A 25,593-nucleotide genomic window follows, 5' to 3' on the forward strand; every position below is an offset into this window, starting at 1 on the left:
AATGGTGGCAATCTGGTATGCTGAGCACAACTCTCACCCCAGAAGCACATTTATGTTGATAAACCCATGAGCAGCTGACCCTTGAATAATGAGGAAGATGGCATCATGCTCCAGGACCCTTCTAGAAGCCTTTAAGAATGGCCCCATGAGGGAAGGCCAGGTAGGTAAAGTGATATCCATCTCTATCTGATAGTGGGTTGAACAAGGTGGGCAGACTGGAAGCCACACACAAAGCATTTATTTGAGAGGGGCAAGGGAGGTTGCTCGAGCTACAGACTACTTGAATTAAGGCAGCAGGACCCTCTCCTCTTCCAGGAAGCTTTTCAGCTCAAGCTGAACCAACCAGGAAATCCAGCTTGGGGTGGGCAGTGGGAAGGGTGAGGGGAGATGGGGGTTGGGGGTGTAAGGGGGTGGGGGGGGGGGAATTCCTCAGGGAACTTCATTGGTCACTTGGTGAGGAAGCCAGCATTTTCTTCATGAAAAATGGGTATTTCTCCATTAGCTGAAACAAACAAAACCCCAAAAACACATGAGTGAGAAAAGCCATGGATGATGAAAATTAGTAAAGACATCACAATAGGATTATAGGGAAGGTAGATGTTTCACAGAAAGAATTTGGCCTTTGGAACAAGAGAGTTTGAGTTTCAACTCCTACCTCCACGGTTATTAGCTGTGTGACCTTGGGTAAATGACTTAAGCTGTCTTTGATTTTGTTTCCTGTCTGTAAAATGGGGATAATGATGTGGTTCTGGCAGAGTTCTGAGGGGAAATGAAGATAACGTAGAGCTTAAGACTGTGCTGGCACATAGCAGGCACTCACTGGATGGAGTTCTTGAAGTAAATTTAACCTATCTTGTTACTTTTGTGTTTCAGTTATTCATATGCACCTGAAAAAATTAGCGTTGTTACAAACATCTAGCGTTTATAATCAACAGAAATCAATCCAATAAAAAGACAGATGGAAACAGGAGCTGGATGCCATGTTTTTCGTTTGAAAGGAGTGAGTGTTAGGTTGCTTCCTGGCCTTCTCACCTTCTAAGAAGGGGATGGCACAGACCACAGTGAGAGCCAGGACACCTGGGATCCAGCTCTGCCACCCCGTGGGACCATGGGAAAATCTTTTTCTGCTCTGGACTTCTTATTCTCTCTGGAATCATGAGCCATTGTACTACATAATCAACAAGTCGTCTCTTAGCCCTGCTATTCTATTTCTCATTCAATGTGTGCCATAGAATGGACCTTGGAGGGCATGAAGATACAGAATTATGATGAAAGAAAGGCTTGAATTTCCTTAAGGAATTGGCAAGGAAGCTGAGCCCCAAGCCTCATGCCTATGCTTCAGGGTGTCCTTACCCATTCAAAAAGTACTGCTAGACGCATATATACGTGCATGGTGTATACGTATATATACCACACATATGAATATATGTGTGTTATATATGTATATGTACCACATAGACACATAAATGTATATATACCACATACACACATATATGTACATTGACGTACACATGTCATTCCCAACCTCTCACCTCTGTCCACTATGGAGGCTGGAAAAGCTAAATAGTTGCTTTCCCAGCTTCCCTTGCAGGTAGGTCTAATCATGTGAGCAGACTCTGGTTAATGAGATAAAAGAGAAAGTCTTTTATGGGTTGCCATTGCCTTCTCCGCATGAGCAGCCTAGCCTACCTCATTTCTGAAACTTTCAGGTAAACATGGTTTATGCCCTTGCTGCTCAAAGTGTGGTCTGTGGACCAGCAGTACAGGCATCACCTGAGAGTTTTGTCAGAAATGCAGAGTCTCAGGTCCTGTCTCAGACTTACAGAAGCAGAATTTGCATTTTTAAAAAGATGCCCAGGCTTGGCATGTTTCAGGAGTGTTGGTTTATAGCTTCATTAATAAGGACTTACTACATACAATGGCACCCCACTCCAGTACCCTTTCCTGGAAAATCCCATCGATGGAGGAGCCTGGTGGGCTGCAGTCCATGGGGTCGCTACAAGTCAGACATGACTGAACGACTTCACTTTCACTTTTCACTTTCAAGCATTGGAAAAGGAAATGGCAACCCACTCCAGTGTTCTTGCCTGGAGAATCCCAGGTATGGGGGAGACTGGTGGGCTGCCGTCTGTGGGGTCACACAGAGTCAGACACGACTGAAGTGACTTAGCAGCAGCAGCAGCAACATGCAGCAGAAAGCATTGCTAACAGCTACCATGTAGCATGAGTTAAGTGTGAACCATATAGGTGTGTCTATAGGTGTGTGTCTATATGTCTGTATACATGAATATATACTGACATCCACACATATATTTATACACACATAAGTATATACTATATATTCATCTATATATTGTGTTGTTGTTTAGTTGCTAAGTTGTGTCTGACTCTTTGCAAACCCATGGACTGTACCCCCAGTCTCCTCTGTCCATGGGATTTTCCAGGCAAGAATTCTGGAGTTGGTTGCCATTTCCTTCTCCAGGAGATCTTGCCCAACCAGGGATCCAACACTTGTCTCCTCCTTGGCAGGTGGATTCTTTACCACTGAGCCACCAGGGAAGACAAAAACTATGTACATATGAATGGAAAAATCCTGGGAGGACAGTCAGGCTGTGGGAGTTGAGGGGGTGTGCTGGGAGGTGGTTTCTCCTTTTTACATTACTTACTTCAATAGTATTTGAGAAAATGTTTAATCGAAACCTATGAGTACCTACCCCTCTCCTAACAAAGCTGAGCAGAGACGCACCTGCTCTCCTCGCGGTCCAGCAGCGCGTGGTAGGATGCCACGTCCCGCTGCAGCTGGCATTTGTGCGACAGCAGGTGCTCCCGGGCCTGCAGCTGCTGCTCCGCCTCCGCGCGCATCTCTCTGAGCTCCGCCTCCAGCCTGCTGACCACCGCTCCCAGGTTCTGCAGCTCGATGTCATGCCAGTGCTTGGCGTCATGCAGGGTGTTCTCCAGGCCTCGCTTCTACAAGAGAGGGAACGCAGGCCAAGCCTGAGGCCGATGGACAGGCCCTGGGAAGAGGGAAGTGGGCAGAGCAGTGGGAGGGGCTGGCCTTGGCCTGGTCTGTCCGTTTCTCCCAGGACGATTACCTTGACCGAAGGAGGTAGCTCATTGGGGAAGTAATGAATCCTCCTGGGGGAGGCCAGAGTCTTGTTTAGTCTAATTCACTGATCCTTCCTATGGGGGTGGAGGTGGAGAGGGAGAGGAGGAAGAAAAAGAGGGGAGGAAGACCAGAAGGGAGGGCCTAGGAGAAAGAAATGAGAAATACACACACACAAAAGGAGAGAGAAATACACACACACACACACACAAAAGGAGAGAGAAATACACACACACACGAAAGGAGAGAGAAATACACACACACACGAAAGGAGAGAGAAATACACACACACACACACGAAAGGAGAGAGAAATACACACACACACGAAAGGAGAGAGAAATACACACACACACACGAAAGGAGAGAGAAACACACACACACAAAAGGAGAGAGAAATACACACACACACGAAAGGAGAGAGAAATACACACACACACACACGAAAGGAGAGAGAAATACACACACACACACACGAAAGGAGAGAGAAATACACACACACACGAAAGGAGAGAGAAATACACACACACACACGAAAGGAGAGAGAAATACACACACACACGAAAGGAGAGAGAAATACACACACACACACGAAAGGAGAGAGAAATACACACACACGAAAGGAGAGAGAAATACACACACACGAAAGGAGAGAGAAATATACACACACACGAAAGGAGAGAGAAATACACACACACACACACACACACACACACAGAGGAGGCAGTCTGTAGGTGTTTCTTCAAAGAAATTTTGCAGTCTTCTCTCTGAACTGCCTCCAAGCCCTTTTGCTCCTGACTGCTCACGCTCTGGGCCCCTTCCTTCCTCTGTGAACCCCTACTTACTGTCCTGCTGGGAGGCTGTCTCCTCCTGCACGCTTCCCACATTCCACAGTCAGAAATAGTGTCTCTGGTCTCTATACCCTCGGCGTGTCTTTCCTTAGTGTTTGGGTAGCACACTGTGCTAGTTCTTTCCCAGTGGCCGCTCCGCCCTACCCTTAGCCCGTCTCTCTCTGAGCTGAGCCGCACCGGTTGGTCTCTACCAGACTCACGACTTGGTCACTCCTGTGTTGATGTGTCCAGCACAGATGTCTCCCCACCCATGCAGACTTGCTACTGAGGTTCTTCCTAGAAATATACACAGGTTGTGGGCACCTCAAATCAAGGTGTTCAAAATGAAGCCATTGGCTTCCTTCCAAACCTGCTGGCCCCTCCTTTCCTGTGCTCCAGCTGGTGAACTCAACAGGAGCTAGAAACCAGGGAAAGATATGCCCCTGACCCTGCTTCCCTCCCAAATTCAATTATCAGAGACCTGCCTCTTGTATATTCTGAAACATTTTCCCATTTGTGCCCCCTCTGCTCCAGCCACCAATACCCTGGATGGATGCTTATCGCCTCTCATCTGGAGGAACCTCCGTGGCCTCCCAGCTCATTTCCTCTGACTGTAGTTCCTCCTCCTCTGCACCACAGTGCCCCACCACCACCACCCCACTGCTAACAGCAGCCACAGTGTGCTGTCTAAAGCCCAAATCTGCTTGTATCCCCCTCCTCCTCACCTGGCTACTCCTATTTACCCCATGTCCAAGATCAGGGGTCACCTTTCTTAGGAAACCTCTTGTGCCTGCCACCACCAGGCTGGATTAGGGGGTCCCTTCTCTGGGTTTCACAGCTTCCCAAGCACACACATGCCCTTGAAGTGGGCTGAGCTTCTTAGGGGCATGTCTCCTCTATCAGATGCTGAGCTCCTTAAGAGCAGGAACCCGGTCTCTATAACCCCAGAGATAAGATAGGACCGGATACAGAGCAGGTGTGTGTGTGTGTGTTGCCTAGATAACAGCACTTGTATTATGGTTACACTTACTGTCCTATCTCCCCACTAGACTGAAACTTTCTTCTCATCTTCCCATATACCAAGCCCTGCAAACTGAAGGGCTTTACTGACCAGTAAACACCTTTAAAAAATGGTATGCATCTTTAACAGTTTTTAGTAGTTCTAATTATGTAGTCCTACAATTTAGAATCTGGCTTTTTATATGACATATAAGAAACAAATATCTTTCTAAATTGGACTGAGTCTTGTTGAAACAAGTTTCTGTACTCTCTTTTGACTATTGTGACTGAAATGGAAGATTCTTGCTCAAGACGTCATCTTGAATCACGACTACTGTTAAGCAGAGGCTACCATATTACCTTATTTAAATCTTCCTAACTTTACAGGATATGAGAATGTTGAGTCAGAGTCCCATCCTAGGTATGTCTACAGGTGGCAAAATGTGATTAGTAGAAATAAATATAGATCAGTGTCTGATTTGGTTATTATTTGCTGGTAAGATCTGGGGTGCTAACTCTACCTACTACGCTTGGCATTCAGTATCAGATGATTCTTTGCAGGCCTCAAAACTCTCATGAGCTGTGAGATGGGAAACCCATACGACTACAGTTAGACAGTCGAGAGTTAAACTTGACACAGAAAAGGCCAGGACTGTTCCTGGCCTACTCACCAGAGCTCGTAAGGACTCCGTCTCAGCCTGCAGGCTCTGGATTTGGCAGGAAGTGTTGTGCAACTCCACCCTGAGGGCTGCAGCCAGCTTCTCTTCCTGGGTCTGGGCCCTGCGAGCCAGTTCCGCCTGTTGCTGTGGAGAGCCAGGAGTGAGCAGAGGAGCCACAGCCTGAAGCCGTGGTTCCCTCTCACCCTCTTGGAAACAGCCATTTGACTTAAAAATCACTTTTTTTTTTTAATAGGTGCTCACATGAACTTGTATTCCAACACTTAAGTAATTTGAACATATAATGCATGCAAATAGAATAAAATACAAAAGATCTTCTAAAGGATATATAGTAGAAAGTCACCTTTTCTTCCTGTGCCCTTATTACTTCATTGTGTTTCTAGTTTCTTATATCTCCTACCAGAGCTATTTCGTTCATTTATAAACAGATGCACATGAGCATCCCTCCTTGCTTTGCTACTTAATACATTTTTAGAAACTATTCTATAGCAGCACATGTAGATCAATTACATTCTTTTTAAGGGTTGCATGATATTACCTTGCTTGGAAGTACTGTGATTTTTTGGAAGTTTCCCACTGATTGACACTTAGCTTGTTTCCAGTCTTGGCCTGTTATGAACAATGACGCAATCCCTCATTTTCCATACATGGGGGGATCTTTGAGGGGTAAACTGCTGAGTCAAAAACATAGGCATTTCAGACTTCTCTGGTGGCTCAGTGATTAACAATCTGCCTGCCAATGCAGGGGACACAGGTTCAGTTCCTGGTCTGGGAAGATTCCACATGTTGGGGAGCAACCAAGCCTATGCACCGTAACTACTGGAGCCCTTGTGCTCTAGGGCCTGCAAGTCACAACTGCTGAGTCCACATGCTGCAGCTACTGAAGTCTGTGTGCCTAGAGCCCATGCTTAGCAACAAGAGATGCCCCTGCAAAGATAAGGTGGTGCACCGCAACGAAGAGTAGCTGCAACTTGCCACAACTACAGAAAGCCTGTGTGCAGCAAAGAAGGCCCAGTGCACCCCCCCAAATTAATTAATAATAAAAAACCCAGTGCTAAGGGGTCATCAGGAAGGATTATAAAAAAAAATGTAGGCGTTGTAACCATGATAAACTTTGGAAATTTGAATTCCTTCCAGCGTTGCAATTGTCCTATAAGGGGTGAACCAACTTGACCTGAAAGCTGCTGTTTTCCTGTAAAGATCCATCTGACCACCACTGTGAATACAGGGGGAAGATCTGTATTTCTCCCCAGAGCGAGATGGACACATTCTGATTCCTCCTACATTCAAGAGAGCGGGTCACTGCTACTCCTCTTTGCTGGAGAAAAGGGAAAACACCAGAGTTCTCCCTCATGTTTCTTCAGTGCAGTCTGATGAAAGGTCTCCAGGTCAATGATGTAGGAGAAAATAAACTGCTTTCTCTCCTAGGTTACTGGCTTTCTGAGTTTCCCCTCTTTACCACATATGAATACTTATTTATAGAATTATGCCCAAATAGTCCAACCTAATTGACTGGCTAGAAAATCCCAAATCAAAAGGCTCACATCTCAGTAGCAATTCTGCTAATTCTTGCCGTTTGAGGTCTATTAAGAGCTCAACTAAAATGTCCGTTAAATGCCAGGGAGCAGCTGAAGGACAGCAGAACCCATGGGCTCAGCTCTGACTGGTGGGCCCATGGCTGTGCATCTCTGGCCCATTATTCATCCTCTCTGAGTTCCAGTCTGTACCCTTAGATGACGTTGGGTGGGGAATGATAAGCATATGATCACTGCCTCCTGGGGTCACTGTGAGGCTCCTATCAGTTATGCATGTGGAGGTTTTTAGAACCTTAAAAGTGTGCAAATATTGGCTCTGTATATTTTCTATATGTAACAAGGAATAGTAGCTAACAAATGAGTTTGCAAAAGTCACTATAGTTGAATACGCCTAATGATAACTAATGGGCTTCCCAGGTGGCTCAGTGGTAAAGAATCTACCTGCCAATGCAGGAGACACAAGAGATGTGGGTTCGATACCTAGATTGGGAAGCTTCCCTGGAGGAGGAAATGGCAATTCAATCCAGTATACTTGCCTGGAAAATTCCATGTACAGAGGAGCCTTGTGGGGTACAGTCCATGGGGTCACAAAGAGTCAGACATGACTGAGCTTGTAGATTGAAATCAGCCATGGTGAGAGTACTTACACCATGGAAACTGGCAAACACTACAAATCAGGGGTTGAATTATTGTTTTGTTGATTGTGCAGACTTAAGAAAGGGATGCAGAAAGTGTTAATAATGCAGATTAAACTTAAAAGTGGGTCATGTCTATAGCTGTTGCATTGATAATGTCACAAAAATTAGAGGGGCTATCCTTCCAGTATTTGAAAATTACTATGTGATTCACAAAGAAGTCACTCATAACACTGATGAATGAACTCATTAAAGTCAATAAAAATATCAACCAAAATTCACAGCAGAGTTGTCCTCATTCCTATAATGTGAGTGACTTTTTGTTTAATTCGATATTAATAATCAAGCAGTTTCCTGATTTTGTGACACTACAGTTGATGACAGAATTATTAAAATGGCTGGCAGATTTTGTAAGAAATAGCAAGTCACACTGAAGTTATAGGTTCTAATGGAAAAACAAAGTATTTTATCTTAAAATTTGTTATTTCTAAAATAACATAAAGAAAACATCAACAGAAACTTTTATGTTACCTCTAAGTAGTATATGCAGAGTACATCATGGGAAACGCTGGACTGGAAGAAGCACAGGCTGGAATCAAGATTGCCGGGAGAAATATCAATAACCTCAGATATGCAGATGACACCACCCTTATGGCAGAAAGTGAAGAGGAACTAAATAGCCTCTTGATGAAAGTGAAAAAGGAGAGTGAAAAAGTTGGCTTAAAGCTCAACATTCAGAAAACATTCATGGCATCTGGTCCCATCACTTCACGAGATATAGATGGGGAAACAGTGGAAACAGTGTCTGACTTTATTTTTGGGGGCTCCAAAATCTCTGCAGATGGTGATTTCAGCCATGAAATTAAAAAGATGTTTACTCCTTGGAAGGAAAGTTACAACCAACCTAGACAGCATATTCAAAAGCAGAGACATTACTTTGCCAACAAAGGTCCGTCTAGTCAAGGCTATGGTTTTCCCAGTGGTCATGTATGGATGTGAGAGTTGGACTGTGAAGAAAGCTGAGCGCTGAAGAATTGATGCTTTTGAATTGTGGTGTTGGAGAAGATTCTTGAGAGTCCCTTGGACTACAAGGAGATCCAACCAGTCCATCCTAAAGGAGATCAGTCCTGGGTGTTCATTGGAAGGACTGATGCTGAGGCTGAAACTCCAATACTTTGGCCACCTCATGTGAAGAGTTGACTCACTGGAAAAGACCCTGATGCTGGGAGGGATTGGGGGCAGGAGGAGAAAGAGATAACAGAGGATGAGATGGCTGGATGGCATCACTGACTCGATGGACATGGGTTTGGATAAACTCCGGGAGTTGGTGATGGACAGGGAGGCCTGGCGTGCTGCGATTCACAGGGTTGCAAAGAGTTGGACACGACTGAGCGACTGAACTGAAGTAGTAATATGATTATGACTGGCACATAAATACATGTGTTTACATATCCCTGCAGAGAGAAGTTGGGAAATGTCACCAGCACAGCATGAGTTACAGCTGGGCACGAGGGGAAGTCCAGTCCCATGGAGGCACATTTCAGTTCCTTGGTGGCAGGCCTGGGGTAAAGCTGCTGGCCAAGGAATGAACTGTCCCTCTACTGCGTTCAGATCATGTAGTCTGTGGTTCAGTGGTACACACTGGTCTCTGGAGAGATGAATCCACATGTCTCAGTTTTATTAGCAAAATGCTGTACCCAAATGTTTCCCATGGTTTGTCACATATATAAATACTTATTCAAACTGTCTTTATTTGAATCACTTCACTTTTTCTTTGTAAATAAATGTCTTTAAAAACGTGATCTGCAGTTAAGTTCTCAAATATTAATGTGTGGCCGCATCATCTGGGAGACCTTGTGAAAATTCAGATTCTGAGTCAAGAGGTCCTGAGCAGATCCCAGGAATGTGCATTTAAAACTTCCATGCGATGCCTGGTCCATGGAAGCAAAGTTCTAGGTTTTTACAGAAACTGATAAACTGTATTACTTGCCAAAGACAAAAGATAACTGAAAAGTCAATAAAATGAAAACAAGCCACTGATTGCATTCTAACAAATGCTGCTTGCCAAGCTGCTGAATCTCAAAGCTGCTTTTCTCTTTGTTGAAAGGTAGAATTAATAAACATAAGAGAAGTGTTAGTGACGTCCTAGCACGAAATGGAAACTTTCTTACACCATTTTAAAAATTAAGGTGGGAAGAAAAAGAAACTAATTTGATCCCTATGGGTTTAGATATTGTTTTATATCACATCTCCAACATTCTCAAGAGAAGGGGTGACAGAGGATGAGATGGTTGGATGGCATCACTGACTCAAACAAGGTTGAGCAAACTCCAGGAAATAGTGAAGGACAGGGAAGCCTGCTGTGCTGCACTCCATGGGGTCACAAAGAGTTGGATACGACTTGGTGACTGAACAATAATGACAACCTTCTTAAATCAGCTTGCCGCAAATGATACTTGCCCTTCATGTGGGGACAGTCAATTGTTTTAACTCACCTAAAAGTATAACATGTTCTTCTCCAATGGCTTTTATTTTATTTATTTATTTTTATTTTTTATTTACCAATGGCTTTTAGATTTATGTTGACCCAGCACCTCCAGATTTCTCCTCATACACCAAACAGCAGGTGTATGTTTCGAGCCCCTGAGCATGGGAAAGGAGGCCCTTGATCTGTGGTTCAGTGCCATTGCTGGGACGTGTGTCCTGAGGCTTGCCAACCAGCTTGAAACCTTGGCTCCGCTGTGCAGGAGCTGGGCTACTCAGGTTTACACTCCAGTAATATTTCTGGGGCAGGAGAGTGTATTGGCATTTTGAAATATGGTAAAAATTTTCAAATTAACTGTTACAAATTGGCATGGTGTTGCACATGAAGGACGGATGTGAGAGAAAAAGAGCAGCAGGCTGTCAAGGAAGTCAGAATGAAGAATTGGATGGTAAAGAGCCATCCAATTGGAGGGGAAAAGATCCATCTCCACACTTTGCTGATTAGCGATGCCATTCTTCCAAATACCCTGGGCACTGGAAAGGTGACTCGGAAGTGGTGATTGTGTGATGTGAGGGGAGAGTGAGAGTTTAAGAGAGGCACAGTATGGAGAACAGTGACGCGGGTCCAAGCTGAGCACTGAACATGAGTCCAAGCTGAGCACTCAAGGGTGGACGTGTGCCGTCTGCCTTTCCCTGAGCAGTTGCTGCGTGGGCTCCGGAGTCTCACAAGCTCTCTGGGTTTTGCAGCTGGGGAACAGCTTTATGAGAGCATCGGTCTGCCCACGTCCTTGCTCACGTCCTTGCCCTTAAGCTTCTCAGATCTCACAGGATTACACTGACCTCATTATGGTCACTTTCATAGAGAAAGGGAAAGCAATGGGTTCCTTGGAGAAGCAGGGTTTTCTGATCTTGCTCCACAGAGGAATCTTATGCCCGGTGGGCTACACTCCAAGGGGCTCTCAAAGAGTTGGACATGACTGAGCAACAAACACTTTCATTTTCACATCCACAGGGAAAGCACAGAATTGTGGCCTGGAAAGATCCTGACAGAAGCCTGGCATAACCTTTTGGTTCCTCAAGACAAAGCCCTCCCAACCTCACACATGATGTCACTTGTGCTCATCCTTAAAAAAGAGGATGAATCAAGGTCTCCCTGCTTCCCAGCTCCCCACCCACTCCACGTGATCTGTCTGGGTCAGCCTAGCAGTGAAGAATGTTGATTCTATAGTTAGAACACATGGTTTGAATCCTAACTCTGCCATGTCCTACCTTTGTGATCTTGGGTAATTTATCTAACCTCTCTGTGCCTCAGTTTCCTTCTCTATATAATGGATGAAATCACAGTAGCTAGCTCAGGTTAGGAAGAGGAAACAAGAACAGGCCTTTCAAGTGCTCTGGACACTGTTTGGCACTTGGTAAACCCTTAATAAGCTCCTGCTTTCCAGGCTCGGCTCACTGTCTTGCGGAAGAGTGGTCTTTTTGTCCACTACCTCCCACCTGCTCCCCAGCTAACCTCACACTAGGGTGTACCACCTTGTGTGCAGGAACAACTTCGTACTCGCCCCTCAACTTCCATCCCAGGCACCTAAACTGGTTTTTACCCCTAGAACACACCCAGTGACCTTTATTTAAGGTCAACAATGTGTCCCAGGTACAGGTTTGGGACTGCAGTAGAGTAAGATCTACCATGGAATTAAATCAAATCTCCTTTTCATTAGGAGGACTAGCTGTCATTATTATAATTATAAGGCACTTCATAGTCACAAGTGTCATATAAATGCTATTTAGCTGAGGAAAGCTTTTGCCAGGCAGCTACCCCAGCCAGATGTAGGATTTACTAGGGAGAAGGCTGGATGCCACCCAGGAGGGCTTGGGTTCTCCTTAGTGGGAATTAAAAAGAAGTTCTTGTCTCCCTCAGTGAAACATCAAGACTGGCAGAAGAGTTGGCCTGGCTTGGCTGAGCCAAGACTCTTCTTGAATTTACACAAGAGCTGTTTGGCTGCTGAAGGTGCTCTCTTTAGGGTACAGGAGCAATTCGCAGCCTCAGTTGAAGCTGCCAAAGAAAACCCATGGGAGCACGTGGTCTGGCAGACCCCTGCCTTCTTGGTAGTGTGCAAGCGTGCCCGCTGATGAAAGAAGCAGAAGAGGCTCAGGAAGGAGGAGTATTCTGATGAGAAAAATAGATTTTTCTTCCTAAAGTAATTATTGAAAAAGTTGAAATGACAGCGTTTTTGCTCTGGTTCATGGAGATCACCCCATTCCTAAGAAGGCTCACCTCTGTTCTGTCCCTGCCAGGAGACCAAATGTTGAATACAAGCCACCCTACCTTAATGTCTCAGAGATTTGTGTTTTCTTGTCTTTGCAGATCTCTTGGTTTAGAAGTAAGATCCCTATGCTTTTTTTGGGAAAGAGCTACTGTTAAGAAATATCCAAGACAGCTTTGAGATCAGCAGAATCAGGTGCCAGAAATGGCCAAGAATTGAAGCCAGGGACTTTCTGTCCACAGTACCAAGCTCAGGGCCTAGAGCCTGGTTTGTGCTTGACAAATGGCATCTGAATGAGTGAGCGAGTGAAGATTTCTTGGTAGAAGGTGTGAGGACAAGGTTGTAATGGCGAGCGATACCGTGATGGTCAACTGGGTGTTGACCAGTCGTGGGGATGAAAATGCAATATAGGAAGAGAGGACCTGGGCGCGCCCTCGACAACACCTGTGATTGTGCTGGGTGGTCAGGTAAAGAAGAGGGTGAGACAGCCTCTTCCTCTTTCCTACTCTTGAGTCTCCACACCTGCCCCCAGCTGCAGCAGCTGGGTCATACCACCACAGCACACAGCTACAGGAACCAAATTCTAGCCCCTGGCTCCTATATAACACTTCCTTACAGGCTAACAACGACTTTTGAAAGCTAGCTGGAACCACCATAAAGTAAGTAAAAAGACCAGTGACAGGGAGGTCCCTGGTGGTCCAGTGGTTAGGACTCTGTGCTTCCACTGCCAAGGTTTGGTTTATTCCCTGGTCAGGAAACTAGGATTCTGCAAGCCATGCAGTGTGGCTAAAACAAACAACAAAAAAAGACAAGTGACAAGTGACAAGCTAGGAAGATATTTGCAACTTATATCATGAAGAGAGAATTAATTATTTCTCTAATGTACAAACAGCCACTATAAACCACTAATAGGGTCCAAAACCTAATAAAAATGGGCACAAGATATGATCTGATAGAATACACAAAAGCAAATATGGATGAAATTCAGCCATGATGTTCCAACTTCCTCATAATATGGCAAAGGCAAAATAAAAGTATGCTGAAAAACCATTTTTACCTGTAATATTGGCAAAGATCACAAAGAGATCACAGTGTGAGAACTCAGTCTTGATGAGGATGCAGGGAATATATATTCTCAAACATTTCTAATGAGAATTGTTACAACCTTTACGGAAGGTAATTTGGCAATGTTTATCAAAATTACTGATTGCACATAATTTTTGCTCCAGCAATTCCATGTCTATAAATTTATCCAACAGATACATTTTTATATTGGGAAAGGAGGGACATACAAAGTTAGTGACTAATCATTTATAATATTATAGGAAAGATTGGAAGCCACCATTCATCAACAAGGTGCAGGTTAAATAAACCCTGGGATACACATTAGCTGGAACAAAGGTTGGCAACTTTTCTGTAAAGGGCCAGATAGTAAATGTTTTAGGCTTGGCAGACCATATGGTCTCTGTTGCAACTATGCAACTTTGCTGGTATAATAAAATACAGCTGTAGACAATATGTAAATGATGAGCATGGCTACATTCCAATAAAACTTTATTTGCGGAAAAACAGGCAGCAGGTCAGATATTGCTTGTGGGCCAGATTTAGCTCTGTTGCCCTCTGTGGTACAATATTGTGCAGCTAAGAAGCAGTGTGTTCCAAATAATACTATTTGTGTAAAAAGAGGGAAAATATGTACATATTTTCTTGTATACGCATAAAATGTCTCTGAAAGGGCACATAGGAAAAGGGTGACATTTATTGACCCAGCAACAAAGACTGGGTGCCTGGGACATGGGTGAGGTGACATTTTTAACTGTTTATTATTTTGTACATTTTGAATTTTGAACCAAGTGAAGGTATTAGATATTAAAATGAATAAATAAAATAAGAAATAAAAGTAAGCTGGGGCTCTTTTCAAAGCTGACTCTGTGGTGTTTTTATGAGGTTTAGAAATGCTACATGATTCCTCTTCAGTGCTTGCTGTGAGGACTTATTTCACGGAAAAGCCATTGAGATGATAGCCAACTCATCAGCACACAGGGACCCCCAGATTACAGATACTCTCGGAGTCTGCTCCCCCAAAGGAACTCCTCCAGTTGACTATCATGGCAGGACCATATGGAGCTTCTAATTTCCCATCTTACAGTTGAGTGCCAGCAATGCATTTAACCCAAGTTCATATACCCTAGAAAATACTGACTCTTCCAGGTAAAAGCAAGCAAAGAAAAGGCACAGACACGGCAGCCTGTATAAAATATCTACCCCACAGGGCAAGCTGCTGTTTGTGAATGCAGATGACATGGTGCCATGTTATCCAGAGCTTCTAGCTGCTCATGGGAAGATCTAGATCCATGCTGTCCAGTATGGTAGCCACTAGCCAACACACAGTGATTTATGTAAGAAGCCATAAAAAATAAATCAAGAGTTCAGGTTCGCAGTCGCGCCAGGCACATTTCGGGTGCTCAATAACCACGACTGAGCCGCCTCGCTGGACTGCTGCACACGTTACAGAGCAGCCCCTCCCCACGCCTGCCCACGGACACGGTCATCAGAGGGCACCACTCCAGTCCGTCTCAGTGTCTTCTCCCGCTCCAAGTCAGCAACAACCAGAAACCTCACAATTCATCTCCATCTGTTCACCTCTCTTCATTCTTAACCGTCTCCACAATCTGTCATCCTGACTATTTGAGGCATGATGGTTACAGCATAGACAAAGTTTCTGACCACAAATGTCTTAAACTGATCTGAGGCAAGTGTGGCCTCCTGTCAGGGCAGGAGGCATGGGGGCAATCTATTTGCTGTGGAGTCCCTGCCCCTGAGAGATTCCTCAGAGCGCCGCACCTGCCCACATTAAACAAGCTTTTGGCTATGGTGCACGTCACCCAGCTGCAGTGAAGAAGGGACAGAGATGCAACTTCTAGGAATTGGGAGGCGGGCCTCCAGTTCCATCAGGGGCAAACCGAAGTGGTTAAGGTCAACCTTTCAATCCCTAAGCAGCCTGACTTAGAAACTTTGGGAGCCCTTAGTCTGCAGAGTGGCCCCATTTCCAGGAGGGCCGCACACTGTAAGGAAAACATCAGGTGGAAGAAACATGGGATTATATATACCATGATGGACTGACACTGACATAAAAGGCTATGCATGGGTGTGTGCCAAATCTCTTCAGTTGTGTCCGACTCTTTGTGATACTATGGACTGTAGCCTTCCAGGTTCCTCTGTTCATGGGATGCTCCAGGCAAGAATACTGGAGTGGATTGCCATGCCCTCCTCCAGGGGACCTTCCTGACCCAGGGACCAAACCCCCGTCTCCTGCATTGCAGGTGGGTTCTTTAGCACTGCGCCACAGGGAAAGCCCACAAAAAGACTGTAACAGACATTTAGGACTACATTCCTGAAAGTGTCTTTTTGGCTACCCAGAACATCATTTTCCTGTTGATGATATCATGCTTGATGTGTTTGCACCTGTGAAAGAAAAACTTAGTAGAAACAGCCTGGTTGCAGGGAAACTAGAAGCTCCCAGCTCTTTCTCCGCCTTTTCTCCCTTTCTGCTTGCTTTCCTTTCTTCCTTCCTGGTTGCAGAAAACCCCTCTGTGAAGTGGGAATAACAATAGTTCCTACTTTTGAGGCTGTTTGAATGAACAGAAAGGATGTCAGAGGTCTAGCCAGCACAAATGGCCTCACATGGTTATTGGTTTAATTTTTGAATTCTATTAATAGTCTTCTAACAATAACAGACAGATGACTTCAATGCGCCCATAAGTTCTGCAAAAGTTTTAGAAAGAAGAGCACTGTAAGATCTTAACCTAGCCAAGGTCTGGGTAGAGCATACTTGCACTCAGGACTCTCTGTTTTCTTTGTTACTCTACAGAGTGGAAATAGCTCAGCACATGAATCTAGGAAATAGGCTAATAATAGTGACCCTGCTGGATTTCCCAAGGTGGTCTTTTTAAGGTCTGCTAGTTGCAGACCGGGTAGTGTGTTCCATGGCTAACCAGGTGGTCTGGAGGGTGGTGTGGCATGCTGTTGGAGGTTCTCAAGGTATACCCAGATATTCTGAGTTGGGTAACCACATCAAACAGAAAAGAAAGGGCCAGACTTTAAAACACTCTAGAAATTCTCTGGACCAACCTGATGCCCCAGTCACTGAATCTTGCAACTTGAGAAGCTCCAGAAACTGGACCACTGTGGGAATGTAAATTGATACAGACACTATGGTAGACAGTATGGAGATTTCTTACAAAACTAGGAATAAAACTACCATGTGACCCAGCAATGCCACTATTGGGCATATATCCTGAGAAAACCATAATTGAAAAAGACACATGTACCCCAATGTTCTTTACAGCACTATTTACAATAGCCAGGACATGGAAGCAACCTAGATGTCCATCGATAGATGAATGGAAAAAGAAGCTGTGGTACATAAATGCAATGGAATATTACTCAGCCATAGAAAGGAACACATTTGAGTCAGTTCCAATGAGGTGGATAAACCTAGAGCCTATTAAACAGAGTGAAACAAGTCACAAAGAGAAAAACAAATATGGTATATTAACGCATATATATGGAATCTAGAAAGATGGTACTGATGAGCCTATTTGCAGGGCAGCAATGGAGATGTAGACATAGAGAACAGACTTATAACATGGGGCTGGGGTTGGGTAGGAAGGGGAGAGTGGGGATGAACGGAGAGTGTAGCATGGAACAAATACACTAACATTTGTAAAATAGATAGCCAGTGGGAATTTGCTGTATGACTCAAAGAACTGAAACTGGGGCTCTGTGATAGCCTAGAGGGGCTGGATGGGGTGGGAAGTGGCAGGGAAGCTCAAGAGGGAGGGGACATATGTATACCCATGGCTGATCCATGTGGATGTATGGCAGAAACCCACACAATATTATAATTATTCTTCAATTAAAAGTAAAAACAAACAAACAAACAAACAAAACCTGGGCCACTGAGGTTCCCAACATCTGTAACACCATGACTAGAGAGAACCTATCGGGAACTTCTTTACAAGATTTACCGATTAAGAGTTGGCAGGAAAGTGGTCGCAGATGCTGATAGCACCCACCTTGACTCCTTAGGTGACACGTTAGTTCTCCACAGCTTCCTTCCCACTGCCCGATTCTGCACCTGGGAGCTCTCTCTCTGAAGACTCGGAAAGGTCACTCAGCTAGCAGATGTCAGATGACTGACAGGAGAGGGTATTACTACCCCAGCTTCCTTATCTCTCTTATATTCTTTACTGTCCCCCAGACCCACCGTGGGGATGCTCCAGTCTCTCAGAGTGGGAGCTGGCTGGATAGTGTGTTCTTTGTTGGTTCACTTCTCTGCTTCCTGCAACTTCCAAAGAAACTACCTACACTTCAACATTTGTCTCAGGATCAGTTTCTGGGGGAATGTAAATGAAGACAAATTAATCATGTCAATTAATTTTTAGCCTCTCCAGACTGAGAGGTGATTAAATACATGTCTGTTTTCTCTCTGCAAAAGGTTTTGAAAGCAGTGTGTGCTAAGCTATTTCACATTTACGCTTTGCTGCCAAGAAACCGACAAGAGATGTTCAGGCCGGACAAAAGTCAGCCCCCGAGGGCATGATGGCAACTGACAAAACTATTTATTGGAGGACTTTGGCTGTCAGTTCTGATTGCTGTGGATGATTAGAATTCACTCATTCTGCAAATATTTTCAGAGCTCCGCCTCTCTGCAAGAGGCCCGCTGGAAGCATTAGCCAAACTGAAACAAATGCTGTCTGTACTCTCTGAGATGTAGCTTTCAGATTACTCTATCTAAAATTAAAAAAAAACACTCTAATGGATCTGTTTAGAATTAACGTTTGAATGACTGTTGGGCTGATGATGATTCTCAAGAGGGTAAGGGAAGAATCATAACTAACAAATTTTTTCTTTTTCACGTGATGTGATGCACAATTTATTTCTGTTAATTACAGTGCCCCTCCACCCTTCCCCAGAGAGATAATCACTATGATGCGGGAAGGACCCCGGGGGTGTTGGGACAGAAGCAAGTTTGCAAACTGCTGGGTCAGTATGATTTAGCTTTGGGAACAGGGCCAAAGAAAAGTGACAGCCCAGTGCAGAGTCCCTGGACCCAGACTCAGGAGAGCTAAACAGTGGTGTTACAGCCAGCTCTGTGACCTCAGGACATCACCTACCCTCTGTGGGTCTTAATTTCCTCATGGCACCCCACTCCAGTACTCTTGCCTGGAAAATCCCATGGACGGAGAAGCCTGGTAGGCTGCAGTTCATGGGGTTGCTAAGAGTTGGACACAACTGAAGCGATTTAGCAGCAGCAGCAGCAGCAGCAAAATGAGGGTATGGGACAGATGGTCTCTAGGGTCACTCACTGTAAACATTCATGAGTCCCCTAAGAAACAATGGACCCAAACCAAATCTATGTTTTGGTTTCACTTTCTCTCTGTGCTATTTCACCTCTCACCATTGTGGAGGCTGTATTTCAATGGAGTTACTAGGCACTATTTGCTGTGTATTTGTTTGTACTGTGTATTTGCTGTGTATTTGCTGTGTACTATTTGTTGTGTATTTTGCTGTGTATTTGCTGTGTACTATTTGTTTGTAGTGACCTGGCCCAAGGAGTTGAAAGAGGAGGTGTTGGAAAGGGGTAGAGGGTAGAGAATTGGGGAGTGGAAGACACTTTCTGGACTGGAGAATTTGGGGGGATCCACATTTGCGAAGACCCTGTGGGGAAGTTTCCTATTGATATGTGGGGGCAGGGGTTGAGGAGGGCTGAGAAAAGAAAAAACAGAAAAGGCCTTCCTCATTTCCTTTTGGTCGATTTGATCAACCCATGGTCCCCAACCTTGGCTATGTGTTAGAATCATCAGTGAGCTTAAAAGCCAGGAAGTCCCTCTCCTCCTTCTGATTTAATTGGTCTCGAGCCTGGGTATTTTTTGAAAGTGCCCTGAAATAATTTTGCTGTGCAGTCAAGATTGAGACCCACTCAGTGGTCACCAAGACCTCAGAGAAACCCTCTTGCCTTCTTTCAAATTCTATCTTATTTTTCTCACTTCCTTTCTGCTTCCCTTCCTCTTCTGCTCTCTCATCCTCTGCCCCAGAATTCCAGAGTCATGAATTGGTGGGAGATGGAGAAGGGAAGAACAAACCCTGTGCTTTCTATTTTCTGGTTAAGTTCTTTCTTATTTCTGAGGTCTAATAAAAGATGCTTTCCCTCCACGAATATAAATCATACTATTTAAGAAAAGTTTGAGAAATACTCAAAAACAAGAAAGAAAACACACCACAACATGAAATGGGTCCCTCGCTTAAAGACAACCACTGCTAATGCTAATACCTTTACATTACAGGGTTTTTTCTTTCTGATTTTTTTTTTTAAGGGAGACCTTTTCTTTATAGCTTAATTAAGGTATAATTGTGTTAAGTCGCTCAGTGATGTCCAACTCTTTGCAACCTCATGGACTGTAGCCCACCAGGCTCCTCTGTCCATGGGGATTCTACAGGCAGGAATACTGGAGTGGATTGTCATGCCCTTCTCCACGGAATCTTCTCAATCCAGGGATTGAACTGAGGTGTCCCACATTGCAGGAGGATTCTTTAGCATCTGAGCCACCAGGGAAGCCCAAGAATATTGGAGTGGGTAGCCTATCCCTTCTCCAGGGGATCTTCCCGACCTAGGAATTGAACCAGAGTCTCCTGCATTGCAGGTAGATTCTTTACCAGCTGAACTACCAAGGAAGCCCTAAATTATATAATTATAATGGTATAATTGAAGTACAATAAACTTCCTTCTGACTTTTTCTTGAGGCTTAGCTTCTTTGTTTGAATGCTTTACCCACTGTGTATAGCAGGGGTCAGCGATTACAGTCCAAAGGCTAAATCAGGCCCACTCACTTCCTGTTTCTGAAAATAAAGTGTGGAACACAGCCATGCTCAGTAATACTTTCTGTCCACAGCAGTTTTCACACCACAGTGGCAGAGCTGAGTACTGCAACAGAGGACCTCTGGCCCAGGAAGCCTCAGTATTTACTATCTTGTTCTATACAGAGCAAGTTTGCTGGCCCCTGGTACATACCTTTCTCTACTCTCTTTATTACCCCCATTTTACATTACTGCCTGAGCAGTCCCCATACTGCTGTCAATGCTTCATAAATCTAATTTCTAATAATTGCCTGATATTCTATTGCATGCTCAGGTTGTGGCTTACTCTTTCTCCTGTTGTTAAACATTTATCTGTTTTTCCTCCCAATTTTTTCACCCTTGTAGTAATAAATGCTTCAGTGGGTATATACGGATGTAAACTTTATATTTTCAATGATATCTTTAATGGAGCCTAGATTATTCAATTGGCAGGTAGGGGCATTTTAAAACTCTTGATACATGCCATCAAATCCCTTCCTCAAAGATGTCAGACTGGTTTGTGCTTCCCAGTAACTCAGGAGAGCACCCACATGCTTGCCAACATTGAGTATTAACATTTTAAACATATTCTGCATTTAGACAGGTAAACAAAAAACTATTGCTGTAAATTGCATGTCTTTTTCTGTCTGATGAGATTGAAATGGTTGCTTTTCTTCTCTCACATGTTGGCTGCTATTCATCTTTGCTTGGCCTCCTTCTGCACAGGGCAGACTGAGGGTGCTGGTCTTGCCTCTCACCTTAGCTTGGAGCAAGGCTCCCGCCTGCACCCGGTTCTTTTCAACATCTCTTTCCCAGTGAATTCTGATCGTCTCAAGGATGTCATCCAGCCCAGTGCCAATGGGAACATTCAGTTGTTCCAGCTCAGACCCTGCCAGCTGTTTGTACAGCATTTTCACATCCTGAAAATGACAACATACACCTCAGTGAGTTCAAGAGGAGAAAGAAAAGACATGAGGTTCTGGTGGCCAAAGCTCAGCTCCATGAGGGATACTTGGCTTCTCATTCTGCTGCTGCCCGTTGCGGGGCTTCACAGAGACAGGCAGCTTGGGCACCATATTCTCTTTCCCCTAGGATGCATTTCTTAAGTTGGTCTTCACAATCCCAGACTCACCCAAAGCAAGACTCAAAATAAATCACAACACAGGGTAAGCAACAAAAGCAAGATGAAACTCATGAATTTCATCAAGTCAGAGCAGGTGGAAAGAAAGTTAAAGATAACTGTGAAGTTTTTAAAAAAGGGGTACCTTTCAAAAAGGGCGACAAACATGGAACTAAGAACAGGAGGAAGTGGTTAGCTCAAGGCTAGACAAAAGAAGTAACTTCCCAGTGTGAACATGGTTAGGTGGGTTTTCACTATTTCAACTGCAAGCATTTTAGGGCTTGGATCAGTGGCAGGTGCGACGTAGTTTAGAATCAGCGCAGTTCTGCAGGACACTGGACCACATCCCCGTTGGTGGGCCCCTTTGGTCTTGTCACTCTGATCTGACCTAATTTTATTATAAAGTGTGACTAAGGAGCCTGGATCTGCTCTCAGAGTTATTTCGTTTGTTCTGTCCAGTGTTGAAAGAAGGTCCGAGCTAGAAACCTTGGGAGACGCTCCCTTTAATTCAACACACATTCCGTCATTCACTGCTGCCTGGAACTGCTTCCTCCCCATTTATGTATCTGCCTGGTCCCTGAAGCAATTTGAGTTTGAGACTCAAGATAACCTCACCTGCTATAAGAATCTGAAAATATTTTGTTGGTGTTTTACCCACAGCCCAGAGTAATTGACACAAAAAGGCTGTCGTCACTTGTGTTGTGAAGCTCAGCCAGACAGGTGAGGGCTTCTGGACCTGTAGACAGCCCACTCCCCACCTACCTCTTCATAGCTCCTGGACAGAAAGCCGAGTTCTCCTTTCAGGCTTTCTATTTGACTCTCCAGATCCATTTTTGACGAATTCGCTTCATCAATGACTTTATACAGAGAGTTAATTTCCTCTTCTGCTGCCTTCCTAAATGGCTGCTCATTTTCATACCTGTAGGTAAAAGAACCCAATCAGCAAGATTGGATAACCCCAAAGAAAAGCAATCAGATTATAAATGTGACCAACAGGCTAATTATGGGATAGTCAGGAAATGAATATTAAAAGTCAGTGTTTCAGTGGGTTTGAAAGAAAGAAAAGAAAGTGAAGTCACACAGTCGTGTCCAACTCTCTGCAACCCCATGGACTGTAGCCTACCACGCTCCTCCGTCCACAGGATTTTCCAGGCAAGAGTACTGGAGTGGGTTGTCATTTCCTTCTCCTCAGTGGGTTTGAGGACACTGTTAAGGCAATTGTTACACATTGATTTATTAAAATGAAAATGATTGCAGCCAACTGCTGAAAACAGGGCACCTGGGCTAACAAAGTATGAGTCTCATGGAGCACTGGAAGCAAGGAGCTCTAGGGAAAGCTTCTCCAAGAGACCATATCCAGGTAAGGGGACCAGTACTGTCATCATTGTTCTAATTTGTCATCCTTTTAACCTGGGGATACTGTAACAAACATTACTGAGAATCTGCTAATTACCAGACTGAAGTGAAGTGAAGTGAATTTGCTCAGTCATGTCCAACTCTTTGCAACCCCATAGACTGTAGCCTACTAGGCCCCTCCGTCCCTGGGATTCTCCAGGCAGGAATACTGGAGTTGGTTGTCATTTCCTTCTCCAGGAGATCTTCCCAATGCAGGGATTGAACCTGGGTCTCCCATATTGCAGGCAGACGCTTTACCATCTGGGCCACCAGGGAAGTCAATAATCCCAAAATGAAGAACATGTTCCTCTCTCCAAAGAGCCCATGTAAAATTTCAGGACTGTGGCTGCAAACCCAGGTGCCTTCAGAGGCCAAGAGGGGGATATAGAAGAGTGACGAGGGCCAGGTCTGGGCCAAAGTGAGAGGTGGGGATTGACGCACCTAGGGACACACATGCTTCAGCAACAGGGGCCCTGCTGCCCATCCCCTCCCCAAGACTGCAGCGTCAGAAGGTGTGTGCCTTTCTCTTCTACAGAAACTGGAGACCTGGATTTATATGTGAACTATGCAATAACACGGGGCTTTCCTGGCAGCTCAGATGGTAAAGAATCTGCCTGCAGGAGACCCAGGTTTGATAACTGGGTCAGGAAGATCCCCTGGAGGAGGGCATGGCTACCCACTCCAGTATTCTTGCCTGGAGAATTTCATGGATAAAGGAGCCTGGTGGGCTACAATCCGTGGGGTCACAAAGAGTCAGACAATACTGAGTAACTAACACACAGACACACATACACGCACAGATAGAAGTGTGAAACCATCACCTCTGAGTCACTTCAATCTCTGGTTTGCACAGGCCTTTTTTCCTAACAACTATCCAACATCTTTTCCAATTTCTCCCAGTGTCGCTCCTCTCCTCCACCGCCATTCACTCAGTCACATCTCACATGTTACCTTCATCTATCCACAGAAGGGAGATGTCTCATACCTCTCATTCCAGAAAGCTTCTTAAGGTCTTAGAATTTTAAGGAACTTTAATGTTTGACTGTTGCAGCTCCTACCAGGTGTTATTGATAGGTGATCATGCAGGATCGGCTTCAAAACTTCCAGCAATGGGACCTCATTGTCCAAGGCCACCAGGCCATTTTTGAATGATTCTAACTATTGCAAATTTCCTCCTTCAAGAGCTTTAGTTTCAGTTCCTATAAGAGTCTGAGTTCCATACTCTGCAACACCTGAAGTCAGTCTAAATCCTCCACTGCTGCTAAGTTGCTTCTGTCACTTCCTACTCTGTGTGACCCCATAGATGGAAACCCACCAGACCTCCCAGTCCCTGGGATTCTCTAGGCAAGAACACTGGAGTGGGTTGCCATTTCCTTCTCCAATGCATGAAAGTGAAAAGTGAAAGTGAAATCGCTCAGTCATGTCCGACTCTTAGCTACCCCATGGACTGCAGCCCACCAGGCTCCTCCGTCCATGGGACTTTCCAGACAGGAGTACTGGAGTGGGCTGCCATTGCCTAGCTGTCCCCAAACATTTGGAGATACTCCCTTACTCATTCTCTCATCCCGTCTCCATCCCCTCCACCCCTCCAAGACCTTTATCCTTCAGGTTAAACATTCCCACTTTCTTCCTCCATTCTTCATGTAAATCAGGTTTCATATCTATCATTATTGACGGCAGGGTCTATGACCCTTTCCATTTTGTTTTCCCAGCACCAGGTTTAAGATATATTTGTGGAATGATTAGAAATACTCTCACTAGTCTACATCCTTCTTAAAATGTGATACAGAGAATGAAATGTAAAACTCCAGATATTACCTGATCAGTTCATGGTCCTGTGGGACTGTCTGCCCCTTTGTTTAAACCCTTTAATTCTATTCATCACAAACCCTAAGATTTGCCTCTTGAGTTTTGTTTGTGTTTGTTTGTTTCAGTTTGACTGGCTGTATTTGCTGCTAACTAATCAAGGAGAACCTCTGAACGTTTTTCATAAGAGCTGCTTGAAACCCAGTTTTCCTATCTTCTCTAAGTCCACCTAGTATTTGAATCGCAAAATAGGAGTTCATGCTTATCCTCTTACAATTTCATTGGCTTATTATTGCAACGTGTTGGGACCAGAATCATGATTCTGTCAGTCTACTCTTCACCACGCCTACTGGCTTTGGATGGTCGGTCATTTTGTCCCATCTGCTTTCAAGCACCTTGCAGTTAAAAATAGTAAATGAGGAGACTAAGGACCAAGCCCTGTGACATACCACCAGAGACTTCCCTCAGAGCTGGACCTGTATCTTTGAATCAGCACAAAAGGGTGGTTTCTGAAGCATTTTCTCTGTGTTCTACATGTGGGATTACATTTTCTACCCAAATGTATTCTTTTTGGAAGGACTGTATTCTTATTAACATTTAGTCCCTTTGGAGACAAATCCTGTCCCTCCAGCTGAAATGGAAAGCCACTCATATAATGGGGATTGGTCCCTTTTGACCCAAGTTGGAAGAATCCCTCACTGCCTCTGCAGTCCTGTTTTGTTCACCTGTCCAGGGAGCCTGGTCCCTTCCAGCACATGATCCATTCAGCATTACTGGAGGTTTTGGTCCCCTACAGACCATTTTTTTGGAAGTCCTCTGAGGATTTGAAATATCTCTGTGACATCCCC

General features: G+C 44.6%; 1 protein-coding gene across 2 annotated transcripts in view; it reads right to left on the reverse strand.

Annotated features, from left to right (window-relative positions):
• Positions 1 to 216: 216 nt before the first annotated feature.
• BFSP2 (beaded filament structural protein 2) overlaps positions 217 to 25,593 on the reverse strand; it is a 74,551-nt gene continuing 49,174 nt past the window's right edge. The window contains exons 3-7 of one of the 2 annotated variants that reach the window (XM_069565480.1): positions 22,307 to 22,463; positions 21,183 to 21,344; positions 5,602 to 5,733; positions 2,747 to 2,967; positions 217 to 502 (exon numbers count right to left, since the gene is read on the reverse strand). In XM_069565480.1, the coding sequence (XP_069421581.1) occupies positions 499 to 502; positions 2,747 to 2,967; positions 5,602 to 5,733; positions 21,183 to 21,344; positions 22,307 to 22,463 (676 nt within the window). In that variant the 3' untranslated portion in view covers positions 217 to 498. The remainder of the gene's footprint in view (positions 503 to 2,746; positions 2,968 to 5,601; positions 5,734 to 21,182; positions 21,345 to 22,306; positions 22,464 to 25,593) is intronic. The other variant, XM_069565490.1, reaches the window with a different exon arrangement.

Source organism: Ovis canadensis, chromosome 1, assembly GCF_042477335.2.
Source record: "Ovis canadensis isolate MfBH-ARS-UI-01 breed Bighorn chromosome 1, ARS-UI_OviCan_v2, whole genome shotgun sequence".
Taxonomy (NCBI): domain Eukaryota; kingdom Metazoa; phylum Chordata; class Mammalia; order Artiodactyla; family Bovidae; genus Ovis; species Ovis canadensis.